This window comes from Talpa occidentalis, unplaced genomic scaffold (assembly GCF_014898055.3).
Source record: "Talpa occidentalis isolate TD23 unplaced genomic scaffold, MPIMG_talOcc4v2.1 talOcc4.15, whole genome shotgun sequence".
NCBI lineage: Eukaryota > Metazoa > Chordata > Mammalia > Eulipotyphla > Talpidae > Talpa > Talpa occidentalis.
The window spans coordinates 47,307,042-47,328,969 of NW_023601543.1; the positions used below are offsets into that span (position 1 = coordinate 47,307,042).

Below are 21,928 nucleotides of genomic sequence, written 5' to 3' on the forward strand. Positions count from 1 at the left end.
TGTTTGATTAAAGGTGGGAAGGAAGGGGTTCCATTATGGGGTAATAGAAATAATCATTTGTAGCCTCTAGTGCCTAAAGATTCTTCCCCTCGCATCACACCACTTACAAAGAAAACCTTACTCATACTTACTCATATAAGGAATGGAATGAATACATTGATTGTAGAAAATCACTCTCCCAGCTTGACCTGAAATTCCATTACAAATAATCTTTTCCGAGTAACAAGCTAATTACTTTGATGGTGACAGTGAAATGGAAAGACCATCTGAGGGGTAATATAGCATGTAAGAGCTTGGGCACTGATGTCCAAGCCAACTTGGCTTCAAATTCCAGTTTGAAATCTGTCTTTTCCATAAAATAGCTAATGAGTCTTTGAACATACTCTTTTGTCTCTCTTTGAATCTCACTTTCTCTGCATTTGAAACTAAAAAATATGGTCATGAGGCTTAAATGACACAACATGCTAATCTCTTAAGTGCTGTGAGATAGAAAGTGCTCAAGAAATGTTAGCCATCATTATGACCTTGGATGTGTTATTTAAACTCTCTGGTCCTTCCTGTCCTCATCTGTACATATCTGTCTCCATTTTAGGGACTGGTTAGGAAGATTCAATGAGTTCGTAAGTGCGTAAGTGTCAGGGACTTAGAGCCAAATATATATATATATATATATATATATATATATATATATATATATATATATATATACATATATTCCTATATATATGTGTGTGGTGGTTGTTATTATTCTTACCTTAATTAGATGCATTTAATCCAAATTACTATTTAATGCCCAATTGAGATAGACAATGCTGGGTTGGACAGCTTAAGAGAAGGGGAAGGTAATTTGGAGCTGGAGGTGAAGTCTGGCATGGGAATGGGTGTTAAGGAGCCAGAAGACAGCAGAAGTGATCCTAGCAAGAGAAGACGCAAAGGCATGCTTAGTGAGGGACGGACTCCAAAGCCTTGATTTACTTCACCACCAGAGACCAAGCACAGCTGACAGTAACCTTTTATCAGTCCTCTGTTATCCCCAGATGCATCTGTCTAGTATGGCAGGTGTTTGCAGAAGGAGGTAAGGCAAGGGCAAAAAAACTGGTTTCACGATGACCCCTGCAGAAGGCTGGGCTGGTGACTGCTTCCTGAACCTGGACCCAAGACTAGAGTGTGGCAGACAGGTGTGCCTGGAAGTGGGAAAGGAGATTTTATGCCATGCATATCTGTGTGTAACTCCGAGAAAGCTATGATTGTCACTGGCATATTGGCACTATTCCTGTGGTGGCCTACACAATCATTGGGCACAGAAGGCCCCAGTGCTCCCCTCCTCTCACCTTAGTTCCTCTCTTTGGCTATGGGATCACTCATTTGTTCTGTTGGCCTATTAAACTTACCTGACGGAAGCCCATGACCTAGACTGTGGTGATGGAGTAGATAATCCAGGATGGAATAGTGCAGGCCTGGGGCTTTGGAACTGAGAGTATGGTGAGGTTGGTCAGGTCAAATCTTGAGGGTTTTGTTTTGTTGTTTTTAGGCTCATCGCTGCAGATCAGTTTATATTTATATTTCATTTTCATTTTATCAAAGTAATATATGTTCATAATTTAAAAAGATAGGCATAAGTTACATATTTATTGTTCTTCAGTTAAACACTTGAAACCCTCTTAGCTTTTTCTTCTGATATTTATCTCCATATTTCTCAGTGGTACACCAGTACTGCTATTTTTTTACTTTTCTGTTTTAAATGTCGTGTGTGTATAGATATAAACACTTATTCAGATAGATAGACACATACATGTGTGTATTTATATATATATATGTATATATCCCATCTATATATCTGTATACACACATATACACATACATACATACATACATATAGATAGATAGATAGATCTCCTTGTAGCTTATACTTGTCTTTTAAGTTATACAGATATATATAATTTATTGTTTTATAAATGATAGAGATTTCAATTCTTGTAATGAAATCAACATCTCTCTGCTCCACCCCTGAGCCTCACTCTTCAGAGTTAAATATCTCCAAATCTTTTAGCTGTTTCTTCTGATATTTACGTCCGCATCTCTAAATGGCATGCCAATAGTGTTATTTCCTGATTTTTCTATTTTAAATATCTATTGACTTTTTATCTTATTAGAGGAGGATTTAACTCTGTTACTGCCAATAGTACCATATATGCACACATACTTCCACTTTCCTCATACATGCTTCATTGGCATATCACAGTTTCTGGTTTCAACAGTATTCCATGTTTACATTATTAGAATTATAAATATTGTTCATAGCTGAGTCATACAGAATAATGTGATTACATTTCCTTCCTTGGTCAGTTTGTTTTCCCGGAGTTAATAATTGCCCCCACCCCCCCACCCCATTTGCTTAGTTTTCTATGACATTTTGTTAATGCATGTCCAATTTCTCCATCAGAGTTGTAAAATTCATGCAAACACATTATATAACTCATTACTTCTACCTTTTTATTGGCGCTCTCTATCTCGTTCCAGTCTGGACTAGTTGCTAGATGCTAGGCTTTCTTTTTCTTTTATTTTTGAGGCTAGATTTTCAGGAGTTTGGATTTCAAGTATTTAGTAAGCACCTCTTGAATACCCAGCTCCGTGTGAAACCCTAAGAGTAAGATACAAGCCTTGTTTTCAGGGAGCCTGTGATCTCATGGATGCTTAGTTTATACAGATGTCTCGCCAGCAGGATTGAGCTCCACATCTGGTCTTTGATCTAGACTGTGTCTTTGATTCCACACTCCAGGCAGACATTCCCTTCTCCAGCTCCACTGAATAACCAGAATACAATACAGTCCCCCAGAAAGCAAATGTGGTCTTAGCTTTCATTATCATAGACGGGGCTTCTAGTACAGGAAGGCTGATACTTCTGGACTCTGTTGGTAAACCCTACCTAGGGATTGCATTTAGTTGCAAGTGACACAGATAAGCAGGAAATCTTCTGATAATGAACAACCAGGATAAAAGAGAGACCTGGAAACCCATGAAATAGTTGGAAAAAACTAAGAATTTTGGTTTCTTGGAAAAAACTATCTCCATTTTCTTCCCTTATAGTCCCTTTTAAATTGGCTATGCTCTGGTTTCTGCCCCCACTGCACCACTAAAACTATTTTCACCATGCCAGCTGCCAGCACATTCCTGTCTAAGCTCTTTGTTCACCAATCCCTAATCTTTGAAAAGCTTTCCTTCACTAATTTACAGAATAATAGTGTCTTCTGTTTTTCCTCCTTTTAAACCACTTCATCTTCATCAGATCCCTTTCTTCCAACTGCACCTTAAATGTTAGTGTTGGGGCCTCCCTGGTGGCATAGGCAGTTGAGTGCAGCACTGTGAAGCTGTCCACAGCCTCTGCAGTGCGGGTTCGATCCCGGCCAGTGGCAAAGATTCCCACATGGCATGGAAGACCTCTGCTGTCTCACCCATTGTTCCCCTCAGCAGTGTATTTCAGTCAGTCTGCCTGTTCTGTTCCCTGCTCTGTCTCTGGTGAATCCTCTCACCTTCCCACACATCTGGCCTGTACCCCAGTTCTTGTATAAATAAATAAATCTTTTAAAAGATGTTAGTGTTTTCCAGATATCCACTATTGATTCTTTTCTCTCTGTGTCCACTGTCCCTAGACAATATAATCTGCTTCCTTGGCTTCCACTATTGATTGCTGTATCAATCAGGATGAGCTATTGAGCTAGGTCATGCTGTGATAACAAACAACTCCCAAATATCAGAGGTTTAACGCACAAGTAGTTATTTCTTGCTCACAGTACATGCCCAAAAGAGGTCAGCAGAGAGTATCTGCTCATGATAGTCACCAAAAGACCCAGGAAAGTAGATGCTCCATTTCAACACTGCTTCCACAGTCAGCAGCAGAGGTAAGAGAATATGGCATGGAGTATACCAACTCTTAAAGCTTCTCCCAAGAAGTAATCCATATCCCTTCAACTCACATTTCCTTGGCCAAAGTAAGTCATACAGCCAAGCTTAACTTCAAAGGGTATAGGAAAGTATAGTCTTGCTATGCTCCTAATGATTAACTCCTTAACATTTGATGACTCCAAACCTTTACCTCTAGCCCGGACACACCTTTTGAGCTCAGAGTATTATGTCCAACCACCTCCTTGACTTTTTCACCTAGCTGACCCACATATGCTTAAAAATCAATATGACCAAAAACTGAATTCATCTGCATGCCCCCAAATCTACCCCTCCTCCTGTTTTCCTCTCCTCAATGAATCAAACTACTATTGATTCTGCCACCCAAGCCCAAAACCTGGTAATCATTCTGGACTCCTCCCCTCTTCCTCATTCCCCACATCCATAAGGAATCCCTTTTTTTAAAAAAAAAAAAAAGATTTATTTATTTATGCACACAAGAACTGGGGTACAGGCCAGAGGTGTGAAGGGTGAGAGGATTCACCAGAGACAGAGTAGGGGACAGAACAGGCAGACTGACTGAAATACACTGCTGAGGGGAGCAGCAGTCGAGTCAGGAGAGGTCTGCTGCGCCATGTGGGTAGCTCGCTGGCCAGCTGGGGATCAAACTCATGCTGCAGAGGCTGTGAACAGCTTCACAGTGCTGTGCTTAATTGATTCTACCTCCTTGACATCTCACATACAGTCTTTCTTCTTCATTTCTTAACTCTGTTTCTACTGCCTTAGTTGAAGGCCCCATCATCTCTGATTCAGATGGTTGCAATAGTCTACTAACCGGTCACCCTGCCTCCTGTAATGATGCCTATACTCCATCATCCACATTTTCAGACATAAGCCTGAAAAGTTAGTCACAGAAGCAATCAGCAGTATTTCAAAAAGTAATTATTTAAAACTTGTTAGTGGCTCTTCACTGTCAGAGAATATCACCTTTGGGTATGTCCTTCCTGTGCAGCTTCATCTCTCATCATGCCTCCCTCTGTTCACTCTAACTGTGCTTAACCACCTCCAGTGTCTGAACCCAGCATTATTCGCACCTCCAGTCCTTTACATATCTCCTGACTGCATGGCTTGAAGTGCACTTACACTTGCCCTGTTCCATCTAGTCAACTTCTACTCATTCTTTCTAAACTCCAACTCAAGTCATTACCTTCAGGAGACGTTTTCCTGTCTTCTGCCCTCAAAATACAGTTCGGTCACTCTTCCCTTTATGCTACCATTGTACAAAGTACATATTACTTATCACAGTGACTTTTTTTTTAATAATGAATTATAGTCATTTGTTGACCATTTTATTCTTTTTTTTAAAGATTTATTTATTTATACAAGCACTGGGTACAGTCAGAAGCTTGGGAGGGCGAGAGAATTCACCAGAGCCAGAGCGGCGAGCAGAGCAGGCAGAAGGACCGAAGTACACTGCTGAGGGGAGCAGCGGGCAGCAGGAGAGGTCTGCGCGCCATCCGGGACCCTCCTCCGGTGGCCAGGGAGCATCCGGGGATCGAACTGGTGCCACAGAGGCTGCAGGCAGCTTTGCAACCCAGTGCTCAACCGCTGCGCCACCGGGGAGACCCATATCACAGTGACTTATAATGACTGATTTACATGGTTGTCTTTCCTGCTCCTTGAAGGTAGCCATCTTGTCTCAGTCATCTCTATCAGCTAACTCCCTGCATACCAGAAGATGTTCAAAAAGTAATCACTGTATGAACAAATGAATGGGGAAGACTTGATTGGGAAAGTCTTCAAATTCCTGCAGGACTCGTGTGGGGGACAGGAAGCTGTCTGTTCTATTTGGTACTAGAGTTGCTCGTAGGAGTCATAAGTAAAGCCACAGACACACATTATCTCAGCTCAGAAGGAAGAGCCCCTTTAACTGCTGAGTTTGAAGATAGGGGTTGCCCTAGGAGAGAGTGACCTGTGACCAGAGGCTTATAATCAGTAACTGGATACCTCTTGGCAGTGATGCTGGAGGGGAGATTCCAACAGCAGTTTGGGAGGTGGAGTGGTGACTCTCATAATCCCTTCAATTCTGGAGTGCTCAGTTACTGGCCTTCTCCACTACAGGCCACCCCTGGTCAGTCCAGGCCCATCAAGCCACTGACCTGAGCAGATGATCTAAGAGGCTCGAAGGCATGAAGACCCACTGGGGCCACACTGGCTCTAGGTCTTTACCCACCTCTGCAGCCATCTCCCCCACCTTTCAGTCAGACCAGGCCAAGCCACTTTGACTGAGGATTGCTCATTCTCAGAAGCAGAAAAGCTGTTGATTATTTTTACAACCACTTAAGTAAAGCCATATCATCCAAGTGGATTTGCCCTGTAATGCTTCTATTCCATCTTTGACTCTGCCAATTCCAGTGAACTGTTGTCCCCAGAGTTATGTCCACGATCTCCTTCCCCTGGGTTGGGGAGACTGCGTTTGACCTTCCCCTCTTCTGATCTAACTTTGAAAGTCCAGAATCAGGAATAGAAGCCATGGCTCTACTTTCAGACCCTGCCCAAGGAGGCCTCTCAGACAGTACCCCGTGTGCTCACGGGTGCAGTACAAAGAAGCATGGGATTAGCAATCAGTGTACCTCTGCTCTAATCCCAACTTTGTAGTCAGTGCCTTGCATGCCTCTGATCTGGCTGAAACAATCCCCTTTTCTGAGCCTAAGTTTGCCCCTAGGTAAAATCTGGAGATGGGATGACTACTTCTGGCTGTGGACAGTGGGTTTCATCCTCAAGTCCAACCCAAATTGCTATTATAACTCCACAGATACTGCAGTTGCAACTCCTGGCCAAGGGCCCAAGGTGTATATTAAGGAAACAAGCAGTGATGACAAGGGCGTCTCTAGAGAGGATTTGGATGGTCAAACAGACCCTAGGGAGGGAAACAAGTTTGTATCCAACCAGGAAACCACGGATTTCCTGGTTGGCAAGAATTGAAGCTCGCCTCCCTGGGGGGATTTCCAGCCCCCAAACCAAGGAGCCCAGAGTAGCCTCCTCTTTTTGAACCCTCTGGCCCTGAGGCCTGACTTTGTTCTATGTGCATATGTGTCCACTTGTGTGCATTCACACAGCACTGGAGAACCCAGGTGCTTCCTCCCAGAGTGTGGGGATAAGAATGCTCGAACCAGTGCTGCAGGCTGGGCAGCAGGATGGTAAGCTCCTCTGTCCTCCCCACTCCTTCCTCAACTGGCAGCTGCAGAGCCTTAGAGGGATGGGGATATCCCCTTTATTTTGCCCGCTCCCATTTTAAGAGTGGCTTAGCAGCCCAGCTGGGGGGAGGGGTAGGACAGCCTTCCCAGCTTCCTTTTTGGGTTAATTGGTGTTCCCTCTAGTTACTCTCTGCTTCCTTCCCCTCCCAGTTCCCATAGCAACAGGACTGTAGCAGCAGGAACTTTACTGAGCCCAGCAGTGGCCTGACTGAGGTGGGGAAAGGGGTTCCAAAGAGAAAGGAAACACTTCCAGGTCAAGGTTTCCCACCTCACCCATGCCATCCTCTGCAGCTGCCTGGAGGGTCTAGGATGATTAAACTCAAAGGACAGGGCTTGATGGACAAGTCTCTTCTGCCAGGGCTGGAGTCTGAAGTTCCTGAAGACCCAGAGCAGGCCTGGATCTCCTCAGCTTTCCTTCCCAGCCACACTCATGTTGCCAGCCTGCTCTGACTTTGGAATACGAAGTATTGGTAGAATTGTCCAATAAGAAAAACCCTGGAGTTGGAGCTGAGAAGCCGGGTTTCCAGTTCACCTCTGACATTATTTTATCACTACAGACAAGTCTTTTCCCCCTTCCTGGGCTTCCGCTTCCTCATCTATAAGCTGGATAGACCTCTGCATATTAAAATTATCTGAGGTGTTCTTCTACAGCTGTGTGGGCCCCACCCACAAGGATTCTGACTTACTGGGTCTGGAATATGATGCAGGCCGCACAGGAGCATTCTTAAAAGACTTACTGAATGACTGACATGCAGCCAGAGTTGAGAAGCTGCAAAGATCTCTAAGGGTCTCCAAACTGACTGTTGTCTGGTTCTCAGACTTTTCTTCCTTTTGCCTGCGTGCCCTGGTTCCTGCAGACTCCACAGCACTCCTAACCCTGGCTATCCTGGCTCTTCCCCATCCTTGTTTAGTGCCCACTGTGACTGCCTGTGACTCCCTGGCCCCCTCTGGCTCAGAACCAACACTGATGAGACAGGTCAAGCTACTTACACCGCCATAGGGAAGAGGACTCTAGAGTCTAAGGTGGGCCTGGTGCACAGAGTCAGACTTTTCACCTGAGGAGGACTCTAGGCCACCTCTGAAGCAAGTGAACCAGCAGTGGCCTCAGCTGGCCATCTGTGGGGCCAAGGAATTGGATTACCTCTCAGCCTCATGTGGCTCTGCTTCCTCCATTCCCCTCATTAGCTCCTTGCCTGTTCCTGCCTTGCCACCCACAGGCCTGGTGTCGTCCTCAGACAATCTGTTCACCCACTTGTTGCCATGGTGACACTGGATGGGGGTGTGGGGCCTGAGGGAGGGTCTCTAATTCAGGAGAAAGGCCACCATCAAGCCACCCTTCTCTCCTCTCCTGCCTCCCTCCTCTCATCTCTCCTTCCAAGAACAGAGGTGGGGAGTGTCCGCCACCATAACCATTGTTAGCAGACTAATTGCTGTTGCCTGAGAGGAGGGCCAGAGCACCAACAGGGCCTTCTTACCTAAGAGCAGGAATGTTGACCTGAAAGAGCTCAGGGGGCACCCCCACAGGGGTCACCTCTGACCCCACTGAAGAGGGGGTTGATTCCACACAGTGTTGGGGGAGTTTGAGGTAGACTCTGGGTCCAGGCTGCAGAGATTGTGCACACAGCCTCATCCTGGTGCTGTGGAGACCAGAAGATGGAGTGGGGGTTGTCTCTGAGGCACAGGGCCCTTGGCTCATGGGATTTCCTTTTCTTTCCAGTCTTGTTTGTATTTCATTCTCTGACCCTCCTTCTGCTTTCTTGTCCCTTATTCATACCCCTGCTTTCTTATACTCCTATATTCCTCATCCACCTTCATTACCCTGCTCATCCTTACCCTCATCTCTACTCCCTTCCCTATGACCTCCTCTTCACAGCTCTCTGAACCCTGCCTTACCTCTCTTCTGCCCCCCATGTTCTTAACCCCCTGATCTCTCCACCCATCTTCTCTCACCCTCATTAAAACCCTTCACCTCTCTGCCATCGTCCGTATTCTACCCAACTTTTTTCCCCACTTCCACTATCACCAACATTCCTTGCTCTCCAACTCCTTGTTCTTTCCTACTGTCTCTTTCCTACACACCTCTCCCCCACTGCCCTCCCTCACCCCTGTCTTACCCTTCAGCTCCTTCTTAACCTACTTTTTACCCGCACTGCTTTCTTACCCTCCTTTCAATCCCTTCTCATTCTTTTTATCCCAATCATTTCATTTGTAGTTTGTATAAGTGCAATTTAACACATGTGTGTAAGAGACATCTGTACTAAGATATTCACTGGTCTATTATTTATAATAATGAAAACATGGAAATGACTTAAATGTCCCTCCACAGTAAATCTGTCCCCTTTTTACTCTATTTCAGACAACTTTTGTTTCTGTTCTTTCAGCACCAGCACATTCACTTACCTCCATACCTTTGCTTAAGCTGTTGTTGCAGTTGGAATGTCCTTTTCTCTCATCTCTACCCATCCCATCTGAAATCTCAGCTCAACTGGAGTCACCTCTGTGAGCTCTTCCCAGCTTCTCTTACTTCCCAGCTTCCCTCTAGTGATGTCAGTGGTTTAGCCTTTCTGTAATGTAGATTGAGATGCCATAGAGCCAAGTTTCTTATGTCCATGAAACTGGAATTTCCCTGACTGTAGGGACATGTCCTTATTCTCTCATCCCATTCATTCAATATTGTAAGTATGTTGTGCTGAGTATCAGTGGCCAAATCAAGAAGACACTGTGAGATGTCTTTCCACATTTCACATTTTAGTGAGGTTGACAGAGATGAAACAAGGATGCAGACATGGTCATACTGATGGTGAGGAAATAATTAAGAAGAAAAGAGAATAATGAGGGTGTGTCTGAAGAGGTAATGTTTAAAGTGAGACCTGAAAGATGTGGAGGACCCTACCCATGCCAGAAGTAGGGCAGAAGCATTCCAGGCCAAGTGAACAGCTCTGTGCCCAGACCCTACAGGGGGCCGAAGTAGGGCATACACAAGGAAAAGAAAGAACCTCTGCATGCGAAGAAAATGAGACTGGATTTAAAAATGAACAATGATGTAAAAAAAATTTAAAAAATAATATCAAAAAAAAAAAAAAAAGAAAATGGGACTGGAGAGACAGACTGGCCACACTAAGTGGTGGCTTGCAGTGGGTGCTGGAAGTAAAGATTTCATTCTAGGGCCATGGGAGGGTTTGAAGCATGGGAGTACCGTGAGAGGAAAGTGTTTGGAGATGGCTCTTTTTCCTGAGCAGACAGCAGATTGGAAAGTGCAAAGTGGAAGCGGGGAGGCCAGAAATGAAGCAGATAACGGCAGCCTGCACGAAGATGTGGAAATGAAGCGAGCACTGGCATGCCTTGCCGATAGAGTGAGTGTGGCATGTTGGCAAAAAGAGCAAGGAAGGCTGACTCCTGTTTCTGACTTGAATACCCAGAGGGCTGGACATGGCCCTAAACTGAAATGGTCAAGACTTGGTGTGGGCAGTGTGGGCAGATCTGGAGTAAAACAAATCAAGAATTCCATTTTCAGATATGAAGCCTCTTTAATCTGAGACTTCTGTGATGCACTTTCGTCCTCGGGGAGTTGATCTACAGTGTCATCACCACCCCCTGCTATGGGAAAGTCCATCGTGGTATTGCATTGCCAAAGTTCTTGTTCATGGTGGAGTTCTTGTATTTTAGTGTAGATGTTTAAAGTCGATGTAAGAAGCTGTGACCAGGTTGCTCGGAGTGCTGTTGAAAGGCCTCCAGCCTCAGAATGCCCTGGATCCTTGGCCAAAATGCAAATTCCAGAGCCAATTTCAGTCCTCCTGAGGCCCAATTGGAGGTGACCATCAGAATATTTAACAGGTTCCAGGGGACTCGGACATACTGAAATCTGAGAACCATTGCTAGGAGGAGCAAGTATGAGAAGATGTAGAGAGCAGAGGTGGACAGGACCCTGATGCCATGTGTAAGAGTTGCTTGCACATTTTGTTTAAATTCAGGTGCTGACTTGGCCAGTCTGGGGCATGGCCTGGAACTCTGCATTTCTAGTGAGCTCCTAGTGATGGTGTTGGCTGTTGGTCCAGGTCTGCACTTTCAGTAGCAGTGGTTCTCCATGGGAGATGATTTTCTTGCCCCACAGGGGACATTTTGCAATGGCCAAAGGTATTTTTAGGTTGTGACAGTTGGGTGGGGAGTGGAGAAGGATGCTATTGGAAACTACTGGGTAGATGCCAGAGAGGATGTTCAATATATTACAAGGCACAAGAAAGCCCTACTATAAAGGATTACTCAGTCTGGAATGACAGCAGTAATACTGTTGAGAAAGCCTGGGTTCTATGAGAGCTGAAGGGGATAGATCAGGAACGCTGTCTTAGCTAGGACCGAGCTAGCACTTGCTAGAGGTGTACTTGGTGGGGGCCAGGAAGTATACCCATGATGTGAAACTGCAAATCCAAGGTTTCAAATGGAATGTGTCTGCTCCACACCAGGGCTGAAGCCAGCAGGACATAGCATGGATTAAGCAGAGCTTGAAGGCACATGCAGTGCCTGGTAAGGCAGATTCTTGTTTTTATTAAAAATAACCCCTCACATTTGTATTGTACTTCAGAGTTTCAAAAACATTTTCTTATGTGTCATATTATTTGATCCACACAACACCCTAATGAGGTAGTGCAAAGATTATTCTCTCCATCTCTTTCCTGAATTTAGAAACTTAACACCATCAGCCCAAGAAATGTTTGCTGAACTGAACAGAATGGAAATTACTTCATTATAGGTGATATCAGACAAGTCAGGACTCCTCATTGGGCCAACTGTAAAATCTAGGGTTGAATGGGATGATTGGTAAGCCTCCTCCAGCCCTGACAAAGAAGTCATTTTGTGATTTTGCCGACGCATGAATTCTAAGTCTTGAATGATGGCAGATGGAGGGACTTGGAAGTCCTGACTATGAGATGGAAGATCTCAGGGTAGAATGTAGTAGCCTTTACCTTTCTTCTTCTTTACCCTCTGGATCCCAGGAATGGGTAGGTGCATCCCTCACCCAACAGGCTAAAGATACTCCCTCCTCATCCCATTCCTTTGAGGTGGGAAGGGGCTGGCTCCTAGTCTGACACTCTTTCCTCTCCCCACAGGCTGTCTACAAGGCCTGGCTGTGCTCAGAATACTTCAGCGTGACCCAGCAAGAATGCCAACGCTGGGTGCCCTGCAAGCAATACTGCCTGGAGGTGCAGACCCGGTGCCCCTTTATACTCCCCGACAATGAGGAAATGGTGTATGGAGGGCTCCCTGGCTTTATCTGTACAGGTAAAGGCAGGGCACTGGGGAGGAGGGAGGAGGCCAAGGGCCCAGGACAGGCACTGAATTGGGGGTGTGGGAGCAGAGCGGACAACAGCGAAGTCAGGTTAGCAGGAGGTTGATTAGTGGCTGATAGAGCGGGCAATGAGGTCCCCGGGTTGGGATAGGGCCAGGTGGAGCAGGGGCCGAGAGAAGAGAAGCCACCTCTATTCAGAACATGCTTGGCTGGGGAGTCATCCCAGAGAAACCATCTGGGGTCCCTGGGAAAGAAGTGTCCAGAAAGGGAAGGTACTGAGTAACAGGGGGAAAGGAATCTCGGACAGGGCTACCCTAGCAGCCCAAGCTCTGAAAAGCTCCTGTCTAGCACAGGCATAGCTATCAGTCCCCTGAGCACCCCACCACCCCTTCCTTATCCATTGGCAGGGTTGCTGGATACTTCGCCAAAGCGACCGGAAACCAAGTGCTGTGACGTGCAGTGGGTCTCCTGTGAGTCGGAGAAGAAGAAGTTCAAGGAGTCTGAGGCCCCCAAAACCCACCACCAGCAATTCCACCACTCCTATTTCCACCACTACCACCAACAGTACCACCACTACCACCCCCACCATGACCCCCCAGGCCGCATCAGCCACAAGCCCTCCCTGCTGCCGGTCTCTGGGGGCTCTCGCCTCAGCCCCAGCAGGATCCGGCTCTATGTCCTTGTTCTCATGCTCCTCCATACCATGGTGTCCTTCTCTAGCAACCAGGGTGGTGGGGGCCTTGGGCTGGAGGCACTGCCTGCCCTAGATGAGGGCCTGACTCGGGAAGAGTGACAGCAGGGAGGGAGGACAGACCTCCACCACACACTGGCATCAGCTCCAGCCCCCCCAGGTGGAGGGGGAGGGGGCTCCTCCCACGGGAGGTATAGGTCCAGGTGGGGGGCGGGGGGATATGGGGGACCACACATCGCCCCCAACCTACCCCCACCCCAAGACCAGCTCCAACAGAACGGCCAGAAGGCCCAAGGAACTGCCAAACTCATCTGGGAGGAAAAGGCAGGAGCAGCAGGTGCCCCCTCCCAGGCCCCCATCTATGGGGTTTAGCAAAAAAAAAAAAGGGGGGGGGAAGTGGGGCTGGAAATGCCCACCCCTGCTAAGAGCCCTGACCCCAGGGAAGGAGGCTGCTCACCCAGCCTTGTCCCTGCAGGGAATGTTGGGGGGCACAGAGGGGAGAATCTCTTTCCCCTCTCCGCATTCCTTTTGTTGCCAAGATCCTTAATTCCCTCCTGCCCATACCCCTACAGGCAACGGCAGACGGTGCAATTGCCCTCCTCCCACTCCAGCACACCTTGCCTCATGTGGGGCCACCACAGGGAAGTGCCAGGTTGGGAGACAGGGTGCGCACAGTCACTACTAGGCCCCAGTTTAGCTGTGCCCCACCACCCTAGGCAACGAGGGGTGGGAACGGGGTACAGAATGAATGGTGAGAGAAGCATGGAGATAGGGAAGAGGGAGGGGAGAGGAGTGATGTAGGCAGAGGGCTTAGAGAGACCCCTGAGTGGGCTGCTGCCACCTGGCTTTGGGGAGGTGGGTGATCATAGTGGAGGCAGGCTGGAGGACAGCTCCCCAAGCCAGAGAGGGTCACACAAGGAGCCCTCTGAGGAAAGAACACAGACACTGGGTTCTTGGGCCTTGAAACAGAAGGCTGAGGGCACACGGTGAGACTGCCGCTATCTGAAGGGCCATATCTTACAGAAGGTGCACATACTCCCAAGGGCCGCTCTTGCCCTGGAGAACTTGGCCTTGGGGCCAAAGACGTTTCCATTTCTGATTTCCATGGGGAGGAGGGACTTAAGCCCAAGTGGGTCAGGCCTGGCCTGGGTCCCCATACTCCCCCATCTTGTCCTAGCCCAGGCCTCCATGAAGGAGACCCTGGTGGCGTGGCCCCAGTGCTCTCCGGAGATGAGCCTCCCCCATCCTGACCCTGTCCCTATCCCCAGCCTACCAAAGAGTATCCACCCCTTCCCATCCCCAGCCCTGTGGGTTACTCTCCCATTTGTGGAACAACCAGACTTCTCACCCTGTAGTGGGTGCCCTGATCCAACCATCCCTGTCCCTTGCTGGAGAAAGTCCAGAGACCAACAAGAGGACTCGCTCAATAAAGATACTGTGCTGCCGTCCCTTGGCAGGGAGACCAGGGCTGTTTAGTCAGGTCTGGACCACAAAAGGGCATTGTGAACCCCTTGGGGCCCATTAGAACTGCTGGGAGGGGGATGCCATGTTGCCTGGGACGTCTAAAAGCCAACAGGAGCAGATGAGAAAAGGACGCAGAACTGTGTTCCTGGGGCAGGCCCAGGGACTTCAGTGCCAGGGAGCCTGGGTCCAAGGATGCGATGCCAGTGAGTTAAAGGGAGCTGCATTAGAGTGAAGCCAAGAAGGGATGGGGTGGGGCCTACTGGCATGGCTGACTCCAGAATGCGTGGAAGACCGCCTCTGCTGGGTCCCAAATAGGCTCCGTGAGACTGAGGGGTCCCTTCCTGCCGGTTGTCTGACTTCTCATAGCCTGCCCCCTGCCCCCATCCTTGTGCCCTGCCCACACACTCCTCTGTTTGGCCCTCAGCACTTTGGGCCTAGCCACATACCCCATCCCTAGAGTGCTCTTTTCAGCTGGGGAGGGGAAGAGGTGCTGGCTCCTTTCCAGAGATGCTTATGTAGACATGAGACCCTAGGTATTGCCTTCAAACTCCTGCATCCTCAGGAGGGGAAAAGGGACTGGCAAGTAAAGGGGGACCTTAGGGCCCCAGGGAATGGACCCTTGGAGACTCCCATCCTCTCTTCCCCCTCACCAAGTGCCCAGGAGACCCCTGGCTCAGACCAGCCCAGGGCCTTGCCCAGTGGCAGGGGAAAGGGGCACCTCACTCCACCTTGAAGTCATTTGACTGTCCCTGTCCACCCCACTGCCCAGACCTTCCACCACCCCTCTGGCTGCTGCTACGCCGTCATAGGCAGCAGAGCGGGACAGCTTTCTTATGCCATTTTCTACACTGTGCTTCATGAGTAGGACTTTCTTGCACTAGTTCCTATGACTGAGTCTCCAAGCTGGATTCCTAGTAGTCCCCTGTCCCTTCCTCCCTCACCCCGCTATGATTCAGTTGTTTCTACCCTCCCCTTCCCTGCCTCTGTGTTTCAGTGGGAGTCTCTGTATGTGTACTGCTTTCTGTTTTGTTGCATTGTGGGGCAGAGGCCTCTCTGCTCTTGTTTAACCCCATAAAGAAATAAATGGTAAGACTTGATAACACTTCCTTCATGTTTTTGTTCTGTGGAGTCCAGGGCTGCTCTGGCTGTCAGAGGAAGGACTGTGGCTTGGGGAAGGGGTGGGACCAGAGGCTGTTGCTAACCCTGTACCACACTTGTTGGCTCAAGTCACTGGAAAAAGGAACAACTCCACAGTAGGCCATTCTAGACAAGGAATCACAAACTCAACCTCCCACAGGGGTCAGACAGATGAGAGTGAGGGAGTGAGGGAGTGAGTGAAGTGCGCCAGGCTGGGGAGAAGTGCAAGCTCCAGTATCGTGAGTGGTGAGAATGGCAGGGTACCTGAGGGAGCAGCTCATGCCCAGTGTTGACTCACAGGAATGGAGTCCCAGTGCTGCCATTATCTCAGTCTCAAGGGAAGTTAGGATTTGGGATTTTTCCCTCCAATTTCCAAATGTTGGCTCAAGTCTAAACAAACAGGCTGATGCATGGGTAAATAGGTGTGCAGACCCCATATGGCCTGGGGGTAACCAGTTGTCCACCTTGGTCACAGCTTTTGGCTCTAGTTTCCCTGTCTGATCTCTCCTTGAGGCTTCTCCAGCATTCCCCACACCTTCACAACACTGCCCCCCCTGCCCCGGCCCCAACACCATAATGCACCCCCAGCAAGAGCTGGCAGGGACAACATGAAAAGGAAGAGCATGAATTAGTATCCTTACTGAGCAACCGAATTTCTTTGCCAAGAAAACACAAGTCCCCCAGGTCCCTCCAAAGCAGTGTAGCATGGAGGTTAGAGCATGGCCTCTGCAGCCGGAGCATAGGAGTTCAAAGTCTAGCACTAACATCCACTCCCCATGTGACTTCGTGCAAATTTTGTGACTTCTTTGATGTCCTCCTCCATGAAGAGGGTTCTTGTGGGAAGTAGGTGATGCACAAGAAGCACTCGGCTGGCACAACAGCTGGCACAAAGGGGCTGCTCAAATATTGATGATCATTTTTGTCATTAATCACTCGGTCTTTCCTTTCCTTCACCTCCACCTATTTGGACACTGAATTCTGTCAATTCTCCCTTTGTAATACAAGTCATATCCCTCCACTCTCTCCAACCCCACCCCCAGTCAGCTGATTCAGCCCTCAGGAGCTCCTGCCTGCCCTGCAATGGCCCACCAACCAATCTTTTGTTCAGTGACTCCAACTCCCAGCCACCTTCCCGCTGGCACAGCGCCATGTACTTGGGAGACACTCCATAGAGGTTTTGTGAAAGAGCTACTGCTATAAAACCAACATGTTACGCCCGCAATTGAAAACATCAGATGGTTACACATCACCAGTAGAATCAAGTGTCAACTCTTTATATTCTGACCCTAGTCAATCCGCCTGACCTTGCACGGGAGGCTATCACATGCTCGTGTTCCAGCACATTTCTCTGCTGGCTGCTCACTGAGCTCTGCACCTTCTCAACCTTCTCCTTCCCTTTGCTCACATTGTTTCTTCTGCCTGGAATGCCCTCTCTCCATCTCTGCATACAACTGCATTGCCTAGTTTCGAAGTCCAGTTCAAATGCCCCCTCAGCTATGAAGAGTTCCACATTCCCCCTTTTCCAAAATGAGAGCAACCCCCCTGCTCCCGTACTTTGTACCTTAATGACAGTGCTTATTGCATCCTTTTCGTGTTCAACTTAGTCATCCATTCATTTAAAACATACCTATTGAGCAATTACTATGTGTCAGGAACTGTGCAGGCTGCAGGGAATACAGCAGTAGGAGATAAACCATGATAGTTCCATGAGATAACACGGCATTGTGTATTTGGCCACATAACCTAACATCAGAGTTTTTTGTGTCATCGCATGTCCATGAGGGTAGAGCCAGGCTCTCTTGGCCTTGGGCTTAGGAAAGAGAGGTGAGGACAGAGCCACACAGCCCGAGTGCTAAGGGGGTAAATTGCACAATGTCTGTACCAAGAGGGCAGCCCAACTCACCACTTGTTGCACTTTGATGCCTGGGCCCTGCCATGCAGCTTCCCTCAGAGCTACCCCTGCCTCCCAGATCCAGGCCCTGGTGCGCTGCCCTCCGGTCATTCAACTGTCTCTTCCAGCCTTAGCATGTGCAGGGAAAGGTGGAGGCAGTGGCTCATCACCTGGCCAGTGTTCTCTGTGGCCTCGCCAGCAAAGATGCGTATTTAATCAGTTTGGGGTAGGGTTCCAGATTCGGTAATGTTTAACAAACTCCACAAGTGATTCTAATGTGCAGCCGGGCCTACGAGTCACAGGCTGAAGAGAAGGTGGGGGCTACACGAAGTCTTTGTTATTTGAGGATAAGCGGTGCTAGAAAAAGGCTACTTACAATGAATCCACTTGAAATGGGAACTGACATTTCTCAGTAGAGTCAGGGGAAAGGGGAAAAAGGTTGATTGGGACTTTGTTTTGATAAATAAAATTGAAAAATGTGGGAAATATTTTCGTTTAAATTTCAAATGTGTAAGTAATTGCAAATATGCAGTAGGTCTTAGAATGAACAAAGAATGAATCAAGCATTGGGGGATAATATAATTTTCCTAGCCAAAGTGCAGAAGAACACAATATTGACTTTTGCAGCACAATCATAAACAGTTTTGTTTTTCCAAAATTAGAGAGCTTCTTCAATTATCCCAAGGACTTCTTGTATTCCTTTGAGAGTTGAATCATTCTCTTTGAAGTCTTGATCCTGTCATTATCCAGGTCAATTTTCTCTTCTGACAGTAGTAACTGCTCTATCTCTGCCAAATCTCCATTTATCAAGGACTTCACATGACATGAGAGATGGTCTTCAATGTCACTTTCATTGACTTCATGAAACCCTGAATCTGTTTCAAGACCTGCAGTTTTACTCTGAAATGCATTTGCTTTGTGTTCTACCTACTAACAACTAACAAGGGGTTGAAGAAGACCTTAGCATAATCAGTATGGATAAAGAGTATTAGGGTGTGAAATGGGGGGAGGGGTCATATAAGGACTCAAAACAGAGTATTTTGTGCTATGACAACTTTACCCCTTTAGCTAACTTCATAAAGTCCCTTTTCCTTTTGGGGTTTTAAACCTGCTTATCTCCAAAATGAAGGTGTAGGGTTATGTATTGTTGTACAGATTAAATAAATTAACTTCAATGAAGTAATATTTGTGAAAGTGTCGAGCACAGAAGAGCACAATATTGTTCCTGATTTTCCTTCTCTCCCAAACATTTTTAGATTCTTTTAGGATGCACTGAGGAACAAAGAAAGAAGACTGCAGAAGTACATCATTGTAACTAGAAAGAAGACCCTGAATTTCTGCCCCAGGCCAAAGTTTCTGTCTTCCTGCCAAACTTATGGCCACATTCTCTGTGGACAATCAGCAATCTATTCACTAAACTATGAACACCTATTAGAGTAACTGCTTAGGGGTGTGTAGGTTGGGAGTCCCAGATCACTCAAGGATTCTGCCCTCAAGAAGTTCCTAGTTTGATTGGGAAGAAAATACATGAATGGAAATTGCTCAAAATACTCCAAGAGTCTGACAATTTCTCACACCTCCATTGTCACCATTTGACCAGACCATCACTTCCTAACTAGTCTCCCTACTTCCAATCTTGTTCACTCACTGCCCCCCCACCCCTCTCCCACAGTCTTACTCAACCCAGAGTGATCGTTTAAGTATGCAAATCAGATCACATCTCTCCCCTGCTGCAACCCTTCATTTCAAATCCAAACTCCTTCCCATGGCCTCACGGCCCTGTCTACATGACCAGTCACTTGCCTGCTTTCACTATCCTCCAGTCACTGTGACTCATTTCTTTTCCTCTGATCTACTGTTTGTTTCTATATCAAGATTTTTGAACCTGCTATGCCATTCCTCAGCTTGAAATGTCCTTCCCCTAGATTTTTGCAAGGCTGATTCTTTACCACTGTCAGATCTCAGTTCACATGTCACTTTCTTAGAAAGGCCTTTCCTAACTATTTGAGGTGTGACAGTGCTTTCTTGCCCTGGAATCTCTATCACACCACCCTGCTTTTTTAAATATCGAGCACTGGTAACTTTGAAATGATATTGTTTACACAATGGTTTTCTGGTTCATTGCCTCTCTATCTCTGCTCTCAGCAGAAAAGGACCCCTGCCCTGTCTTCCCTGTCTCCCCGGTGCAGTAGTAAATGTTCACTGCGTAAATGAATGTAGTTACATGTGGGCAGGAAAGGTAGTAAGATATATGGAATGGGTAGCTGGATATAAAGCTCGAAAGTTAGTCTGAGGTGGAACCATGGGAAGCTTTGAAGTCCAATCAGTCAAAAAAATTTGGGTTTTATACAGAGACCCATTGGGAGTCATGGAATACTGTTGAGCTCGAGCAGAATGTTATTACCTAGAACCATGGGCCAACTGGTTTGGTGCGTGAAGTGGACGGAGGGTCTAGTTTAAGAGACCATCAACCATTTTGTGCCCCGCTTTCTCACTTCCAGCCCTCCAGGCCCTCCTCCGCTGTTCTGTTCCTCCCAGCTCCCCACCCCACCCCACCTGTCCCCTCTTTTCTGGGGTCAGGCAAGAGCCCTCACTGCCATTCCTGGCCACCGGCCGCTGGGTGGCGCTGTGGCTCCTCCTACCCGGTCTGGAGGCGCCTGGGAGGCGGAGGCAACAGCCACGGAACCCGGACTGGCGCGGGGTCGGTGGGCGCCTGCAGAGCTGGCTAGTCCTAGCACTTCTCTTTCTCCTACCTCTGCGCTTTCCCGCGTCCAGGCCAGTTCCTGCTCCCGCCCTCTCCTCCACTTCCAACCCCACTCCAGCCTGCCATTATCTGCTTTCCTCCACCTCTGGCCTTTCTTTGGCCAAAAGGAGCCACCAGGCCAAAGAGGAGCCAGAGGCAGAGGAGGTCGGGCAAGGGAGAGGCCAGGGCCTTTTAGCACCCTCCCTTTTCAGTCCATTCAGGCCTCCGGCCTCCTGCCACCCAGAACCTCAGGGACATAACAGCGCTCCCAGCCCAGAGCCTAGCCAGGCTCCAACTTAAGAGAGGCCAGGGCTGCAGGGGCAGCCTTTTGATGGAAAGGGCCTGGGACATTAAGGAACTAATTAGCTGGTTATGTTAATAGTCCTGCCTTTTTTTCTAGGCCCCTGGAGCAGGAAACTCCACCTTTCCTCCCTACCATTTCCCTCCCATATGACCCAGATATCCCCACCACCTCTTCTATATCCTAAATTGATTCCTCCATCCTGACTGCTATTGTGGGTCCAGATCCTCCTCATTACCTCTCACCTGGCCTTCATGCCTCCAGCCTCCACTTTTGCAGCTGAGACTTCCTCAGGCAAGGCCACAAGGCCCCAAGCTGGCCTGGCTTCTGCTGCTTGGGGAAAATAATCAATATCTGGTGTTCACCACCCTCCACACTCTGACCTCGCTCACCTCCACTCACATCCAGAGTAAAAGTCTTACCCCTGGGTGGGTTGCCCTTACTAGAAAAGGAGCTAGAACAGGAATGGAACACAGTAGGAGGCTCTGTGAGACCCTGTCTGGGGTTCTATAGGCTTCTGTGTGAATAACCCTAACTGATTATCACACTGTCACATGACTAGGGAGACTCTGAGGACAAATAAAGTGTCTTTCTCCCTTAGAGCACTGGAACACATCCATGTTTATTCCTTTGCAGCCTCTCCTCCCCTCCCCTGTTCCCTGGATTTGTTTTTTCCTCCTGCCATCTCCCTGCCCCCCTTCCCTCCCACATTCCCTACTCTCTTATGCCCCTCCCACTGGTACAAGAGGTATTTTTTCTCAACAAGTACACACCATCCTTTCACAAAGTGATTGATGACATGCATGACCAGGTTTCTCCATAATGTTGACTCACTTTCAGCGGTTTTTTTCTTGAGGAACCTAATAATCACAGATGCTAAGCTCTTCGTGAGGAGACTTTATATTGAATTCAATTTATATTGAATTTAGCCTTGGTGAACCCAGCACACAAAATTAACATGGCAAAGCATACAAGTGAACAGGGAACTTGCCAAAGGCAGATTTATTGGCAAACAAAGCACTGGTGGTTAATTCCAGACTGCCCTGTCCCTTTGGACTCCAGGGATCCATGCCCAGAGCCAGATTTGGCTCATACGTGACTTAGATGAAAGAGCTCGGGAGAAAAGAGAGAGCCCTGAGAAGGGTGGGAGAAGAGGGGACAGCTGATCTTCCCTGGTTCCATCTCAGGATAGCTCCTCTAAGAAATGATAGTTTCCTGTCCCCCAAACAAGCTCTGCTGCTAAGAATATCCTCTTCCATT

At 47.8% G+C, this 21,928-nt stretch overlaps 1 protein-coding gene across 1 annotated transcript in view; it reads left to right on the forward strand.

Annotated features, from left to right (window-relative positions):
- NALF2 (NALCN channel auxiliary factor 2) overlaps positions 1-13,319 on the forward strand; it is a 25,895-nt gene extending 12,576 nt beyond the window's left edge. Inside the window, 2 exon segments of the mRNA XM_037513045.2 lie at positions 12,263-12,434; positions 12,849-13,319. Of these exon segments, the coding sequence (XP_037368942.1) occupies positions 12,263-12,434; positions 12,849-13,234 (558 nt within the window). The 3' untranslated portion in view covers positions 13,235-13,319.
- Positions 13,320-21,928: the final 8,609 nt, after the last annotated feature.